Source organism: Dicentrarchus labrax, unplaced genomic scaffold (assembly GCF_905237075.1).
Source record: "Dicentrarchus labrax unplaced genomic scaffold, dlabrax2021, whole genome shotgun sequence".
Lineage (NCBI taxonomy): Eukaryota > Metazoa > Chordata > Actinopteri > Moronidae > Dicentrarchus > Dicentrarchus labrax.
In genome coordinates this window covers 14,532,092-14,547,902 of record NW_026136705.1, presented here as the reverse complement: position 1 = coordinate 14,547,902, position 15,811 = coordinate 14,532,092, and the positions used below count along the sequence as shown (strand labels likewise).

Genomic DNA, 15,811 nt, shown 5'->3' with positions numbered 1-15,811 from the left:
TTCACAAAGACAGTTCAGCTTAACTCCGAGTCAGTTACCCTGGCAACATACTCCGTGAACCCAACCTGCTCGCTGGCAGGTTTTCTTCAACTACGTTAACTCTGAGTTTCTCCTGCTCTTAAGTTGACTCCTGCAGACTGACGGCAGTGGCACACATGATGTGTCCTTTTCTTGAAGAGCCAGTTGATGTCGAGGAGAGGATTATTAGACCCCGATTGGAAGTTTAATTATTCCGTTTCCGTTTCTCTGCATCATCAATAATTTATCTAAACAATATTCTCAGCCCTCACATCGTTCACATGACACATCGTGGACACGCTCTCAGTTCCGAGCAAATTCTTTGTATTGCATTGCGTTTTATTTTGCCAACAGCGGTTTTTTGTGTAACATCGGTGATGCACAGCATGTGTCTAAGGCAACTGTCTGTCGGGCTGTCCGAAATGTGACACTTGCACTGAAACGACTACTATTATATATATTATTATACACGTTTGTAGTGTTCCCAAGTCACAGACCCACCAGACTTCTCTCACAGAAGAGTTCCACAGAATTGCAGGTATCAGTCTAAGCAATAATTAGTTTATGTCATTAAGCTTTGAGACTTGAAGCACTGATCAGTCAATTTGATATATTTTAGGGTTTCCACGTGTGATTGGCTGCATAGATGGCACTCACATTCCTATCATAGCTCCTTCAATAAATGAAGTGAATAGGAGATCTGTCCACAGCATTAATGTACAGGTAGGCCTAAATAGTAGCCTTTAACATTCAAAATGAAATATACTTCACTATACAGCTAATTAATGTTCTCCACTGTGAAGATCATATGTGATGCAGCCCACATGATAAACAATGTGGAAGCGAAGTGGCCTGGGTCTGTGCATGACTCACGAATGTTTCGTGAGTCTACACCGAGTGCCAGATTTGTGGTGAGTTTATATACAGTATTCAGCTATATACTATGATCAATATTTTGTTTCCTCCTATTGCAACTGAAATATTAAACTGTATCTTGTATTATCATGGGAGAGTTCGATGGTTACCTCCTCGGAGACAGAGGGTACCCCTGCCAGCGCTATCTGCTGACCCCTGACCCTGAGCCTGAGCCTGAGCCTGGCCCACAGCAACACTACAACTTGGCTCACTGCAGGACACAAGCCAGAGTGGAGATGACCATCGGGATACTCAACACCCGGTTCCAGTGCCCTTGTAGGCTGTGTGGTTCTCCACAACATTGCCACTATTAGAGGAGAACAATGTCCTACTCTTCCCCCTATGATCCAGATAATAATCCTGACCCCCCCGCTGATGCACGAGATGGAAGAGCTGTTAGAGACATGATATGCTTCAATCATTTCTAACTGACCCATCACCCCCCCATTGTCAAAGAATGACAATATGCCTCTCATTTTATGAGGTCTTCTTTATTTCCTAGAAGGACAAATGTTGTACAGTTGTTAATCCTTTATCCTTTGTTGTTGACACAATTAAAAGTCATCCACCTGTGGGCACGTCACCCAGCTTTAACTGATGGTCCAGCAGTTGTATTTCCATTTTTGTCTTTGTGATCTGCAGCCTTATGTTTCATTTCTAGATGTGATTTGTTTAATTGTGATTGTAAATATACCTTGTAGAGTTGCTTCACAGGGAGCTATAGGAACATAAATGACGTTGAATTTCACAGTGCCACGTCTACTTAGTGTCATTGTAAGTTGTGGGTCAATGCTGAACAACATCTTACTGAGGTAAGCTGTGCTGTGGAGGTTGATGTTAGAGAGAAAGAAGTTGCAAGTTGTATTGTGAAACACTATTAACTGAAACCAAAGTTATTTAAAAAAAAGAAAAAAAAAGTGTAAACCTCAACAGGCCTCTCTGCATCTTTCCTCTCTGTGGCAGCTGATAAGGTGTCTTCATCCTCCTCCTGTAATGAAACAGAATGATTGTGTTATATTCTACCCATTATGACAAATCTGTGGAATATTAAGAGTACTTACAACAGCATGGAGGTCTGTTATGGCAGAAGGCTCCACAAGACAGATTACACCATCAGTAACTGGTAGAAGATGAAGATTAGACAGTTGATTACCCAGAAAAGTGCCCCACCTAATTTATTTTTGTTTTACAATAGTGTGCAGGTCCCATCACAAGTTTTCAAACTCTAAGTCACCTTAAAATAGATTGATATCTGAAAGCAGCAGCAGCCAATAACAAAGAACTGTAGCCTCCTGCTACAAGAAAAAACAGTGTGCAAAGTTGTGTCTAAGATGAATGGGTGGCCATTACTGAGCGAATACTAGAAAAAGGATTAATGTATTCATTTGAATAACCTACCTCTTACGTAGGCCCCTGTGTCCTGGGGCGTGGCTGGGTCCAATGAGCTCCCCCCAGAGATGCCCTCAGCAATGGGTTGCCCACTGTTCTGACTGAGGGCCATCTCTTCAGATGATTCACAAACACACATATGAAATATAATTGTTGAATAAGGGGAACATTCACGACAAAACATTTCTTTTTTTCTCCAATTAATACTCACATTGACTCGGTCAACAATTTTCTGCCACGCGAGCTCCCGCTTTTTTGCTGCTGCCACAGAATTGCTTTTTTAAAAAATATATATGCTCACTTTCTGCATATGTGGTCATTAATATTTCCAACTCCACTGGGGAGAATTAGGAGGATCGAGGCTTTTTGTCACTTGTTGCCATGGTGAATCATGTTATTTGTGTTCCATTGATGAGGGCTTTTTATATCCTCATGCACGAGCTTCACTCAGGGTTACCTTGACTCAGAGTTGATTGAACTAAGTGTTATCACCTGTTCTGAAACCGAAAACTCAGAGTTTGACAGCTCAGAGTTGGTCAACCTAGAATTAAGGTTTTAACTCAGAGTTTGTTAAACCTGCTTTCTGAAACGGGCCCTAGAGCTGAAGACGGAAAGAGGACGACTCATCATTTCAGCTAATCTAATGTTATTCCCTCTCATTTCACTTTGTTTACCTTGTGTGTGTTTGTTTGTTTGTTTCTTTACGTTGTCACATTAAGAAAACACCCAGTATTGTCACATAGCCTGTGATCATTTCTCTTTAAATAACTTTAAAATGTTCTCTTTCACATTATACAGTTGTATACATGTTGTACATGTTGTAGCGACCATGGATTCAATGTACCTGTCCTGCACTCTGAAGGGCAAACATTGCCCTCTTGTGGTAACATTCACAAATTGTTATTTCAAATGACTGCAAGGTTTGAGACATTCAGGGTCATGGTCAAAACAGACTCTTTGTTGCCTCCATTTAAAATGTAATTCCCTATTATTCCTGTGTATGCTGGATGTATTTGTCCTCATTGAACATGGTTAGTAGCAGGCCACCACATCACTGTTATGATCACCATATGTTTATTGTTTCAAAGGGAACTCTGACAATTAAGTTAAATTAAACTACTATGCCTATATACACACTCATCTCACAGTTTTAAATAGTCTAATCAGAGATCTATGAAAGAAAAATATCCAATAAGTTGCAACAAAAAGGAATGAATGGTTATGTGTTAAGTTGAGGACAATGAGAATATTTAATCATTACGCACTGTAATATACAAGAGAATGGCAACAAGGTGTACAAAGGCAAAACATTAGAGGCAATTCATGACGATATACAATCCTAAAACAAAGGATAATAAAATGTCCTTAATCAAAAGGAGAAGTGACCCTGCTTGAAAGATGATTTGAAAGAAAACAATGACCCCTATTATAGATACACACAAAATTTTAAATTTCATGTGACTGAAAGGGTTACGAATGCAGACACTGCAGATCTGGCGGGTTTCTTTTATCTGTCATCATCTACTTATATGTAACAGGACACAACAGGGAGCACACACTGTATGTCCTTGAAAACTGTTTTTGAGTCAACAGCCTGAAATAAGAGCCCAGATTAAGTCTTTACACATTTAATATTAAACCGTCAGAAAAAAGAGCAACTAGTATTGTTAACAAATGTTATTTATCAGGTTATCTGAACGTCTATTTCAGTCGGCCACTTGAAGAGATAAATAAGACATTCATGTGACCCGTGTGTCCAAGTCAGCTGTCTCGTCTGGGTGAGATTCTTTCCTTTATTTCCCATCATCATTAACATCAATGGGTCTAGTAAAAACTATGCAGTATGGCCAATCTGTCAATAAATAACATTTAAACAACTGATTTTGAGTTGCTTAAATCAGAGTAACATTCATGCCCTCAGAAAGTTGTAAAAATGTTACCAAGATTGAAACCATGGCAATAATCACGTCCTCAGTGTAACAATACAGTCAATGGATGAGTGCCGTTCCAGAGAATACATTTAACCGATGACATACAGTACAATCAATACAGTGGGCTTTCTGATAATCAATAGCAGAGGGGGAGATCAACAATGAAGGACTGTCAAAGCCAAGTTCCAGTAAAAATAAAAAAACCTACATGTGTTTAGATAGCCACTGACTCCTAACACCCTCTTTCTAAATATAACAAAGGATAACTCCAAACATTTAGAAGTACCACTTAAAAGCCTGCGTACAATAAATAAGAGTATAGTCTCTAGTTGTAAATATCGATGTAGTCTGAACAACAGTGTTCACAAGGAGTGATGGCTACATTTCCTGCAGGAAAGCAATTTGAAATGCAGACAAGACCTTTGACTGTCTACTATCATACGGACACATGAACAGTACTTTATAGTTTATTTGGCAAGTTGCTTTTTTAACTCATTTATTTTAGCAATATCTTTTAGCGATTATTCATTTTAAAAAGGTAAAATGGATTAAAAGTATTCCTCGGTGCGGCTGCGTCCTCAGCACCATTTAGTCTGGCAGGCTGATGACTTGTGGTCACCTCTCTGAGTCCACCAGTGGTTGTTGAAGGTAACGGTCGAGAGTCACAGCACTTTTTTTAGTCCCTCCTCTTTGTACACGATAAACGAAATCTGGTCCCTCTGCCGCTGTGAACCACTGTCAGTGAGAATGAATTATACTATGCTACTGTGATAATAAATAAGATCAGCAGATACGCTGCAAGATAATCATCATCCAAAAGTCCCGGTAGAGGTTTACTATGCCATCTAAGATGTAGATGATCCAATCTTTACAGCTGTAACCTTATATGCTACACAACATAAAAAAAAGTTTTAAAAAAACAATGGGAAACATACATAATAGTATAAATAAAGCAATTAATACACACTGCCCTGCAGGACACACAGTCTGTTCAAACATGGCCACCAGAGCCTAGCTGGGGCGAATAACATAATAATAAATTCCTCCGTCTCTCGACACATAGTTTGTTCGTCACCGCTCTCTCTCTGTGCCATCACGCCTCGCTTCCCGCCTCCCAGGTCATCGCAGTAAAGTCCATGTCTGTGAGCGTGACAGTGAATGGAGCATCCACTCTCTCGGGCTCCATTCGCTCCTCCACCCTCGCGGCGCTGTTCAAGTTGTTCACCCTCCAGGAATTCAGAGGTCGAATCGATTTCTGGAAACGCTGCAAAAAAACCAAACAGAAACAAACAGTCATCTAGCAGTGTCATATATTGGAACAGGTACATCAGTGACAATCTGTTTGAGCTGTACAGTTAGTGAGACTGTGGCAGAGGTGTAACAGGACCTCACAGTGATAGAATGACATAATGGTGACACTAACGTCTTTCAGTGTTCCGGTTTCCTTGCTGATGGCCACAATGGCCCAGATGAGGATCTGTAGACAGCAGGTTGCGCCTATACACACGCCCAGCGCTTTGCCCCACCGTGGATACACATAGGCCCCGTAGTGGAGTGGAGTGTTGTACATCTCAATGAAGATGTAGGTCAGGATGAACTACAGCCGCAAGGAGAAAGGCACGGGGTGAACAGAGGAACTTTATTCAAACAATAAGCCCACAATGGCAACAGAAGAAGAGTGAGGCCAGCAGAGAAATGTTACAGGGGGAGCTCAGATTGAATGTCAGTTTCTCCTCTTGAATTATTTACAGCTGTGGTTGTTAAGATTTCAGCTCAGCTAGATACATTTCACAGCAGTGATGGTATTTTAGCTTCCGTGGTGGAACTTTTGTATCTGTTGGTAACTGAGTTATCATACTTTGTTCTTGTTTATGATAAACTGTTCAACCATTTGACGCAATATTTTTAACTCACTAGGACAGCGCAGTGTTTCACCCCTCATCAAATTACCATTTGACTGCAAGTGCAACAATACATTACAATAAAAGGTGGCATCAAATGGCCGTTTCTGTATGAATCAGCCTTACTGTAAAGGGTAATTCTGCTTCAGGTGACAGGAGAGGCAGAAATAATAGAGGGAGTGACGTAACATGGATTGTGCAACAATACTGTAACGCTATAATATGAGCTTTAGCTCAGCAATATTTCAGCAGTAGTGAAGGTCATAATTCTCAATTTGGCAAAATAATATTATTATTGATTCTTAATGTTTTGCTTCTAAACTCAAAGGAATACTGAAAAGTAAAGTTCCTTATTCCCTCCCAAACAAACAAGCTAGCCATTTCTTAGTTTGAGGTAATGACTTTTATCCAACCAGTGATTTGAAGAGGTTTTAAAAACAAACTTGCTTTGTGAATTAAAAGTTAGAATTGCAAAGAACCAAAAGGTCATTAATCAGTGATCCGTGAATTAATTTCTGCCTCCAAAACAGATTAAGAGTACGACCGTAAGACCATTTAAAAATCCATTACACCTGATCAATATGCTGTTCTCCACCCTCACTGTACCGAAAAGTGAACATTTCAGTGCATTTGGATTTTAGAAAAGATTTCAGATAAGACAACAAGCCAGCTGCTTTCATGCAAGTTATTATTATATAAAGAAAATTCTGAAACACATCTGTCATACTAATGATGGACAACCAATGCTGATGTCTTATTGTACCTGCGTCTACTAACAACAAATATCAACATTAATGCTGATGTGTTCACTCACCAGCAGAAGAAACGGAGTGCAGAAAACCCAGCATGCTTTGAAGTAAAGCAGCACTTTGCCGCACCAGGGAGGGCAGTGGCAGATCATATCAAGAATGTCTTGACAAAACTGATTGACTCCTAATGGAAAAGTTCATTAGGAGAGGCATATTAAGAACCCTAGAACAAGCAAGATAACATCAACATTGAACATGTGTTCAATGAACAACAAAATGGAATGATGTAGTGTTAGAGGAGTCTGATGTGAAGGTTAGGGGTGTGGGATGGACTACCATAGAAGAAGGAGATGCCAATGCACATGAAGAGGGTGATGATGATGAGGCCGAAACTAGTGCTGAAGGAGTCAATGAGAGTGAACCAGTAAATCCCACCCTATGAAGACACAGACGGCATGGGAAAACGTGAGTCACATGATCACAGAGAACATGCATTTTGCAGCCACATTCCTCGCTCGCTACAGTCCGCTAAAAACTCACATCAGTCACTAACAGGAGACCCATCAGATAGAAGCAGAAACACAGAGCGCCCAAGAACAAGGACTTGTGCAGCGTGTTTGTTCGGAGCTGTGGGAACTCATCCAGCACGGCTGTAGTGATGCCCTCCATGTTGCCAAACTGTGAAGCCGCAGAGCAGAAGGTATCAAACATGGAGGCAGACACGTGCATGTTTATTTCTGCTCATATCTTCGTGTGGTGTGTGCGGCCTTACCAGTGTATCGATACCCAGCATAAAGAGCATGAGGAAGAACATAATGGACCAGAACACAGAGCCTGGCAGCAGAGCAAGGGCCTCTGGGTAAGCAACGAAGGCCAACCCAGGACCTGAAGGGAAAAAATTATTCATCAAGTTCAAGATGGCAACATCTGGATAGTATGGAAGTTCAACATAATATACAGTATTAATTTAAAGTGGCATCGAGCAGTGTAGCTACAGATTGCAACCCTTTTGCTTCAACCTTCACATTCCAAGCATGAAGGAGAGTGTTTGTTTTGTCTGTTATGGGTTACTGTAGAAACATGGCCAGTCGCCTTCCATGGAGGCTTCTACAGCAGCCAAGAACAGACAAACCAAACACGGGCTCTAGATAGGGTCGTTCACAGCCACCGTATTTTCTCCATCGTATTTGGAAGGGGGGTGCATTCTGCAACTAAATCGCTAGATGCCACAAAATCCTACACACTGGACCTTTAAATAATTGCGTTGTTCAAAGAAGCTGGTGACATTAAAAATTACTATCTAACTGCTCTGTAATAGAGGTCATGTCCCACGAACAAACAGAGCCTATTTTATATCTATAAGTTAATATTTTAAAGAATGAAGAATGATACAAAAATACCACATATGCCATTAATACCATTTTCAGTCTCTACCTACCTGTATCTGCCACCTCTCCAACAGGCACTCCCTTCTTCCATGCCATGTGACCCAGGATTGAGAATATAGCAAACCCCGCGAAGAAGCTGGTGGTGCAGTTTCCTGTGGTGATAATCAAAGTGTCCCTGAAAACAAAAGAACCACGATTAAAATCTGAACCTGTCATGGCTGCGACAACAGCGGACGATACAGCAGAGCACAAACTCACCGGATGACGTTGTTGTCAAACTTATTGTAAGAGGCCATAGAAAGCAGCCCACCGACTCCAATACCTAAGGAGTAGAAGATCTGCGAGGCTGCGTCATTCCACACCTGCAATGTGTCAGAGAGAAATATGCGTTAATGAATGAAATGAAAGCAGCAACAAAGCATTGTGTTCACAGACTCCTCAGCCTCACCAGTCTACCACCAGAAGTACCTGTGCATTAGCTAATCGACTCCAGTCTGGTGTGAGGTAGAAAGCAACGCCCTGAAGAGAGCCCTCCAGTGTAGCACCTCTGATGATCAAAACAATGAGCACAAAGTATGGGAAGGTAGCGGTTACATAAACCACCTGAAAACACAGACAGCACAGAAAAACGTTAGGTCAGCAGCAGAGGGTGGGATTGTGTGTATGTGTGTGTGTGTGTGTGTGTGTGTGTGTGTGTGTGTGTGTGCGTGTGCGTGTGTGTGTGTGCGTGTGTGTGTGTGTTTTGTGGGATATGACAATAACAATATTGTCTCGATTCACCTTGCCAGAGCTGCGGATGCCCTTGAGCATACACAGGAAAATGACAATCCAGGCAGCCAGGAGGCACAGGGCCAGGGGCCACCGGACAGGGCCCGGATTGTGAAGGCCCTCACTGTGTACTACACCCAGCACACGCTCACTACAAGACACACAAGTCAAACACAGACATGTAAAAACAGCACACATCTTACCACACCTACTGTCACACTTACTGTCACACCTACTATGAATTAATTGACTAAATAAAAACAAGGTGTTCAAATATTTTCTTCAGTATTAGAAATCCTTATCATTATATATATATATATATATATATATATATATCTATAAATAAAATACTCCATGAGTGCTACAAGAGAGCAGCACTAGAAGAATATGTAGAAGAAGAATTGGGAACATTTTCTATGAAGCTTATATCTATAATGTATTTGTATAATGTGTTATAAGACATGCATAATTTATTATAGGAGTTGCTATAAACCTTCATAATGTATAATACAGTATAATGTAAAATACAATGTATAATCAGTCAAAGGGCATGACACATATAATCATAATACTTTACTTAAGTATTGCAGATATTTATAAGTGCTTTATCCATTTTGCATGAATGGTTATAAAGTGTTAAGAATACAGTGCTCTGATTGTCTGAGCACTGCACACATTCAAACATATCTCATTTAAAACACATGGGATAAATTAACAAATTAGTTAGACTGCTAAGCAACAACTATACATACTGGGTGCTGGGCACGTTAGTAAGCAGTGGGAAGTAGGGATGGGAAAATTCCTCGAGGGGAGGGGGCAGAGTTCAATAGAGAAATGGCCTCTCAATGCCTCTGAATGCCATGCCTGTTTCAGAGCATGCTCTGGTGATAGGGTGAACAAACAGCCTGACCTAGATGTTATATGTTGCCTCAGTTTGAGCCCTTTGGTTTGTTTGCTGTATATCAATACCCCTTTACTTTTACTTGAAGAAGACAGTAAGCGGTCATCAGAGTCATAACGCCTTACAACATCATAATCATGCATGTGTTACACAGTTCAATGTATTATATTTCGAGGCATCATATAAGGTGTTACCGCAAAGTCTTTAGTCATATTAGCTGAAAAGGTTTAACCAGTTTGAAGTGTCCAGGCATTGTGAACAATACTTGTGTTTGTTGAACAATTATTGTTTAAACAAATTGAATATTGAGTGTGTGCAGCCAAAGCCATTTACAAGTCTGTCAAAAAGGAGTGGACATATCATACATATTATAAAATAACACTTGTATGACATGATGAAGTTGAATGGAGATATACAGTAGATAACTGACAGTCTAAAGAGGTCTATGGTAATGAAACACTGGGTCATTTATTCCCAAACAGCCTGTATAAATGTGCAAAGATACATATAAGAGAGGTAAATGATTGCATAAAATACTTACTTCCAGAAAATCTCTGTGGGGCTGAGGGCTTTATTAATGGAGCCATTGCCAGTAGTGCCATTACCACAGAGACCTGCATTGGCTATAGCTTCACAGGACCAGGGCAGCGGGCTCTGGAAAGAGCTGCCCAGGTAGTAAAACGTCCATGCTATAATGACGTTATAATAGAGACACACCAGCGTGGACACACACAGCATCCCAATGCCAATACCTACAGGAAGAAACACGGCTATAAGTATCTCAGAAAAACAGGATATACAGGGTCTTGTGTAAGGATACTGTATAAGACATCAGTTGAATATTTTTTATATACATGTAGCTATGGACTGCCTATAAAGCGGTAATTGAAACAAAATACATATATTTAATCAACACCTTAGAGTGTCTGTTTCCTTTTGTAACACTTGATGGAGCTCTATCTCAACGCTCTTAATTCAGCCTGCCAACCTGCTGCTGGTATTTCCAGTTTGAAATAAACTAGGCTTGTAATAAAACCTTCTTTTGATGACCTATTTTTGGTTCAGGTTTCTTTGTCAGATGTGTATATTTAGCAACTGAGTTGCCAAGCTCTCAGGAATTTTCAGGGTTAGCCACATGACGTTGTGTAGTGAGGTGGCAAACTGAGTCAGGCAGTTATTTTCCTGGACCATAATGCTGACTGACTGGTGAAGCAGGCCGTCTTGGTGTCAGCTTGAGATCCTGCTTAGTCAGATCAATACATATGGTTCAAATTGGATGCTCAAGATTCCAGAAGATTTTACATAGAAGTGCGATCAGATATTTTTATACTATTTAACACTGTACAGCTAATTAGAATTAAGTATCAGCCCACATTACGTCCCAACACAGACATAATTATCTCTGAAAGGTTTCAAACTTGTATCACTGAATTACAGTGTGTGTAATTGTGTAATTACTGGGCTAAAGATCACAATACAGCGAGGTCTTTACCTTTGAGCAGAGGACAGCATTTCCACACAGTGATAGGGCCCGCTGCTCCATACTGGCCTAAACTCAGCTCCATGAGGAAGAGTGGAACACCCGTAAAAAACAGCATTATGAAGTAGGGGATGAGAAACACACCTGTGAAGTTAGAGAGAGAAAGAGCTTGAGGAAATGTGGTGCTGGGGGGACAAATCCAATGCAATGACTTGTTCTGTGCAGACAGACAGTCTGTAGAGGCAGGGTAACTTATACAACTTCTGTCTATGTGGCAGCTTTACAGACGGATGTAATTCTGCTTTACTCTTAGTCAAGCTCCAACATGTTTGATGTTTGATTTCAAGATGCATATCACTAGCAGCTGGGTTAGAAAGACTTCATGTCTGGTGTGTAATCAAGGAAAACTCTGTCTCTACTTAAAGGATTAGCAAATGCTTTGTGTTCTAGCTCCCAGTAACGAAGGCTGCCATGGAGAGCTCCGGACAGTGTGCAAAATAAGCCAGCATGATTAGGAAGGCAGTGCACACCCATGGGCAGGGCAAAGAGTGCCTCTTGTCCAAATTGGTGTAACAAATCATTACAGACATACACCCAGGCATTTAAAGCATTTGAGACTTAAGAGGGCAGTGAACATGCTTGAAGACTGCTCACCTCCTCCATTGCGATAACAAAGGTAGGGGAAACGCCACACGTTCCCCAGTCCCACGCAGTATCCAATACAGGAGAGCAGGAACTCGTACTTCCCTCCCCACTGCTCCCTTGGGATGACTGGGGTCGGAGTGGGTGCAGGACTCGAGGCTTGGGATTCAAACTGTGGCTGTGGTGCAGGCGTAGCTGTCGGGTTGTGGCCATTTTTAGTGACAGTGTGCCCGTTCAAATGTACTGAATTCTAGAAAAAAATAAAAACACTTTTTTAACAGTGAAATAAGAGACGTACAGTAATACATACATGACTGCAAATCTGGAACCGACCAATTTATTTTGCTTCCTCATGACAAGGTAGTCAAGTTGTCAGTGGATTATATAGAATAGTAGGACTGTTTATTGGCAATACGTATCATGATACAGGGGTTGTGATTCAATATAATGCGACACTGTAAGCAAGGTGATATGTGCAATTTTAAGATAATCTAATTTTAGAAAAAAGAGCCATAGTATAAATAACACACCGGCAGATGCATTCAAATTTAGTATTAAAAAATGTATGGATGCACAATATCCTAATATCCTAATAACCTGTAGTTTTTACACACTTGAAGAAAAGGCTGAGACGTCGTGAGCAAAGATGGATGATTAAATATTCCAACGCTCTGACCTAACAAACAACTGACGTCACTATAAATCTATATAAATCTATATATCACTAACAACAAATAACAGCTCTGACTCTTCAAATCTTCACACATACTTTCATAGAACATTAAGGCTATGAAATGTTTTGCACAAGACTTCAAAATAAATAATTACTATTATGGACCGTTTATCATCTGTAACTTAATTATCCCAATAATTCCGAATAATAAAAATGTTCCATTATTGGATGATAACTGTGCATCTTTAACAAAAAGTTTACTTTTGTATGCAACCAGAACAGTTTGATCTGGATTTGTATTCATCAGAGTCACTGTAACATGCACCATCATAGTAGTTTACATACAGAACACTGTAATCTCGGTGTTAGGGGGTTTAAACACAGAATCAAAACTATCAAAACAAAACACTACAATACTCAAATGTATCGATATTTTCTCACACCCCTAAAGAAAAGTGCTGATAGTCGATTATTCAGTTAGTCAAACAACAGAAAAGTAATCAATATTTTAATAATTCATTATTGTTTAAGTAAATAAAAAGACTAAACATTTGCTCAGAGGTACTTTACGTGGTCTTTTATTTCCACTATAAAACATGCGTACGGTTTACCCATTCTGTCTATGTAACTCATGAGGTGTTAAAACCAAGCAACTTCCCCTCCTTCCTGCAAGCCATCCATCGCTGAACATGAGAGGAACTGTTTTCTCATGTCAGGTCACAGAGAGGAAGTCTGATAACTGCATTGCTTCTGCTTTATGTTTGGTTACTGTCATTGTTTGTGTTTGAAGATAAATACAGTAAATTCATCAGTTATTCTGTGATTCTGGTATCCCAAGTTTTACATGTACGAAGAGAATATATGTTCATGTGTTAACATATGGAGGCATAGAGACGTCAAAGTAGGACACAGTAGTAGTTGTGTTCAGGGAACTCATCAAAGACTGTGCTAAAAGAGCTTCATTCATTATCATCTGGTTAAAGATCATTTGTAAATAAATCATATATTTATAACTTGACTTAACCAGACAAGAGCTCCATTGATATTAAACATATCTGGGCCAAGATAACAGCAGTGCAGAAGACATGAAACCTAAACCACATAAACATATAATACAGACTTGTTTTTATATCAACAAATCCAGCAAATCCACACACACACAAAAAAAGCTAGAAATGAAAGCAATGTTTGGTATTTCTGCTTGACAAATGATGCAACAATCAATCAACATATTGCTGGTGATTACTTTGCTCACCATCAACTGACTGCTTCAGATCTAAATAAGCAAGTCCTTTCACTTTCTATAACTAGTTAAATAACTGTGGTGTAAACAGAGCTAAATGTGAACAAAAGGGCAGCATGTGAATGGCACAAAGTTAAACCCAAATCATTTTACAGCCAACCGGCCTTTAATAATGTTGAATAACTAAAAGCAACATCTGTGTCTGTGGTGTAGAAAAAAAAAAAAAAAAAAAACTTGAGAAATGTCTGGGCAAACACATCTGTTGGGTTCAGCCTTTATCTCTACTGCCTGCTGGTGAAGCTGAAGCCGAGAGAGGTGAGAGCAATGTGGACAGACAGGTTAGACTGCTTCATCTAAAAATATTTTACCTGTCCTGCCAGGGCCGGTACACCTCTGGGAGCCCAGGAAGGTGAAATTAAAACGCTCCTAGAGAGCTCCCACATTGCTCTTACACTCTTGTCTCAAAGCCACACATATGACTGGGTTGTTGTGGACACAGCGGTGAAAACAAACAAAAATCCCTGCTCCTACCTGCGCGGTGGGCGCACTGGCTCCAGCGGGGCTCCCCAGTGCCGCTTTGCCGCTTTCGTCCTGCATTTCCCCGCCCGGCACAGGTGGAGCTTCACTGGTTTATCTGTCTCTCGTAAATCCACATTTTTTCACTCGGTTAAAGTCCTCTTTTTAAGCACACCAAGTTGCTGCTGTAGTTTCAGTGGCGAGTTCGGTCGACCGAGTGTGACACAGCAGGGAGACATCAGCGATGACGATGAGGAAACCAGGCCCGGTGGGCGGCGAGGTGAAGGGCAGGGAGGCAGGGCGCAAGTGCGGAGCACACACGGAGGAGGAGAAGACACCTCCTCCTCCTCACCTGCTTTGTTTAGGGTTGATGTAAGGTTGTTTTGGGAGGGGCGAGTGAGTCGACATAGATACCGGGGGTGGCCAAGTTATTAGTAAATAAAAGCTTTATTTTCTCCTTTCTTTTTTCAAAATGATTCATTTTATTTTGAAAAGAATATCAAGTTTAATGTTTTGTGTCGCCTCAAAAAGTGCAAACTGCAAGTTAGGAAACTGGGGAACAACACTTGTGCTTTGAGGTTAAAGTTGTTCATACTTCAACAATAGTGTGACATTCTTTCTGAAACTCTATTTCTGTTTCTTCTTTCAGAGGAATAGTTTTATAATGTTTCCAGGGTCCTCTGACTCCCATAGCACATATGGGAACATGACCAAGGGCCCTGTGTCCCCCTGTTCTGGGGTTAGGGAGTTCAGGAGCTTAGAGGACTCTGGGAACATATGAAAGGGTAAATGTGGTCCTGTTTTCACATTTGAGGAAATATTCTGGTCTTTCTTGCCAGTTTGGTCTGGTCACACCAGAAAGTGTCAGATAAATGAACTACGGTTAGATAGTGAGTTAACTGCTAACATGCTAGCCAGCCAGGACATGCTAACTCTAATTATTAATCAATAAATTGACTAGCCTACTTTTTATTTATTTATAATTTAAATGTTCATAATTTTATTTAGTTATTCTATTCTATATAATTCAGAAAATTCCACAATGTATATAAATAAATTAGGTTATTATATTGATCTTGTACTGAAGATCTAAGAGAAATAGACAAATATCCATCTCTGTGTAAAAGACCAGACTTGGAACATATACGGACTTAATAAAGGCTCAGCATTCTCCAGCTGCTTCACAGTTTTGCATGCTATAATACAATAAATGCAGTTGATTTAATCCTTTTGGTCCGTTAGTAGCTCAATAAATTCAAAATAACATAATTTAAAATATTAAATGGTTTAAACACCT

At 40.3% G+C, this 15,811-nt stretch overlaps 1 protein-coding gene and 1 long non-coding RNA gene across 3 annotated transcripts; one reads left to right on the top strand and one right to left on the bottom strand.

The window, feature by feature from the left end:
- The first annotated feature begins 303 nt into the window (after positions 1-303).
- Positions 304-1,527, top strand: LOC127363996 (uncharacterized). 2 transcript variants are annotated; one of them, XR_007884965.1, is made up of 4 exons: positions 304-556; positions 638-741; positions 822-929; positions 1,030-1,527. It is a non-coding gene; the product is annotated as an uncharacterized LOC127363996 (long non-coding RNA). The 2 variants fall into 2 exon arrangements; XR_007884964.1 differs by having other exon boundaries at positions 304-741.
- A 2,021-nt stretch (positions 1,528-3,548) lies between these two features.
- On the bottom strand, positions 3,549-15,137 carry slc6a7 (solute carrier family 6 member 7). Its single transcript, XM_051400412.1, has 14 exons — positions 14,530-15,137; positions 12,095-12,332; positions 11,453-11,584; positions 10,502-10,712; positions 9,072-9,210; positions 8,760-8,894; positions 8,550-8,653; positions 8,342-8,466; positions 7,676-7,788; positions 7,444-7,581; positions 7,240-7,339; positions 6,969-7,087; positions 5,677-5,850; positions 3,549-5,517 (listed from the first exon to the last, which is right to left on the bottom strand). Exons 1-14 carry the CDS (start codon positions 14,593-14,595, stop codon positions 5,347-5,349), a joined length of 1,965 nt encoding a protein of 654 aa, XP_051256372.1. The 5' UTR covers positions 14,596-15,137; the 3' UTR covers positions 3,549-5,346.
- Positions 15,138-15,811: the final 674 nt, after the last annotated feature.

Coding starts and splice junctions, on each gene's coding strand:
- slc6a7 (XM_051400412.1), bottom strand. CDS start 14,595: ATGCAGGACGAAAGCGGCAAAGCGGCACTGGGGAGCCCCGCTGGAGCC. Junction 12,333..14,529: donor CCAGTGCGCCCACCGCGCAG/GTAGGAGCAGGG, acceptor ATTTTTTTCTAG/AATTCAGTACATTTGAACGG. Junction 8,654..8,759: donor GTCGATTAGCTAATGCACAG/GTACTTCTGGTG, acceptor GACACATTGCAG/GTGTGGAATGACGCAGCCTC.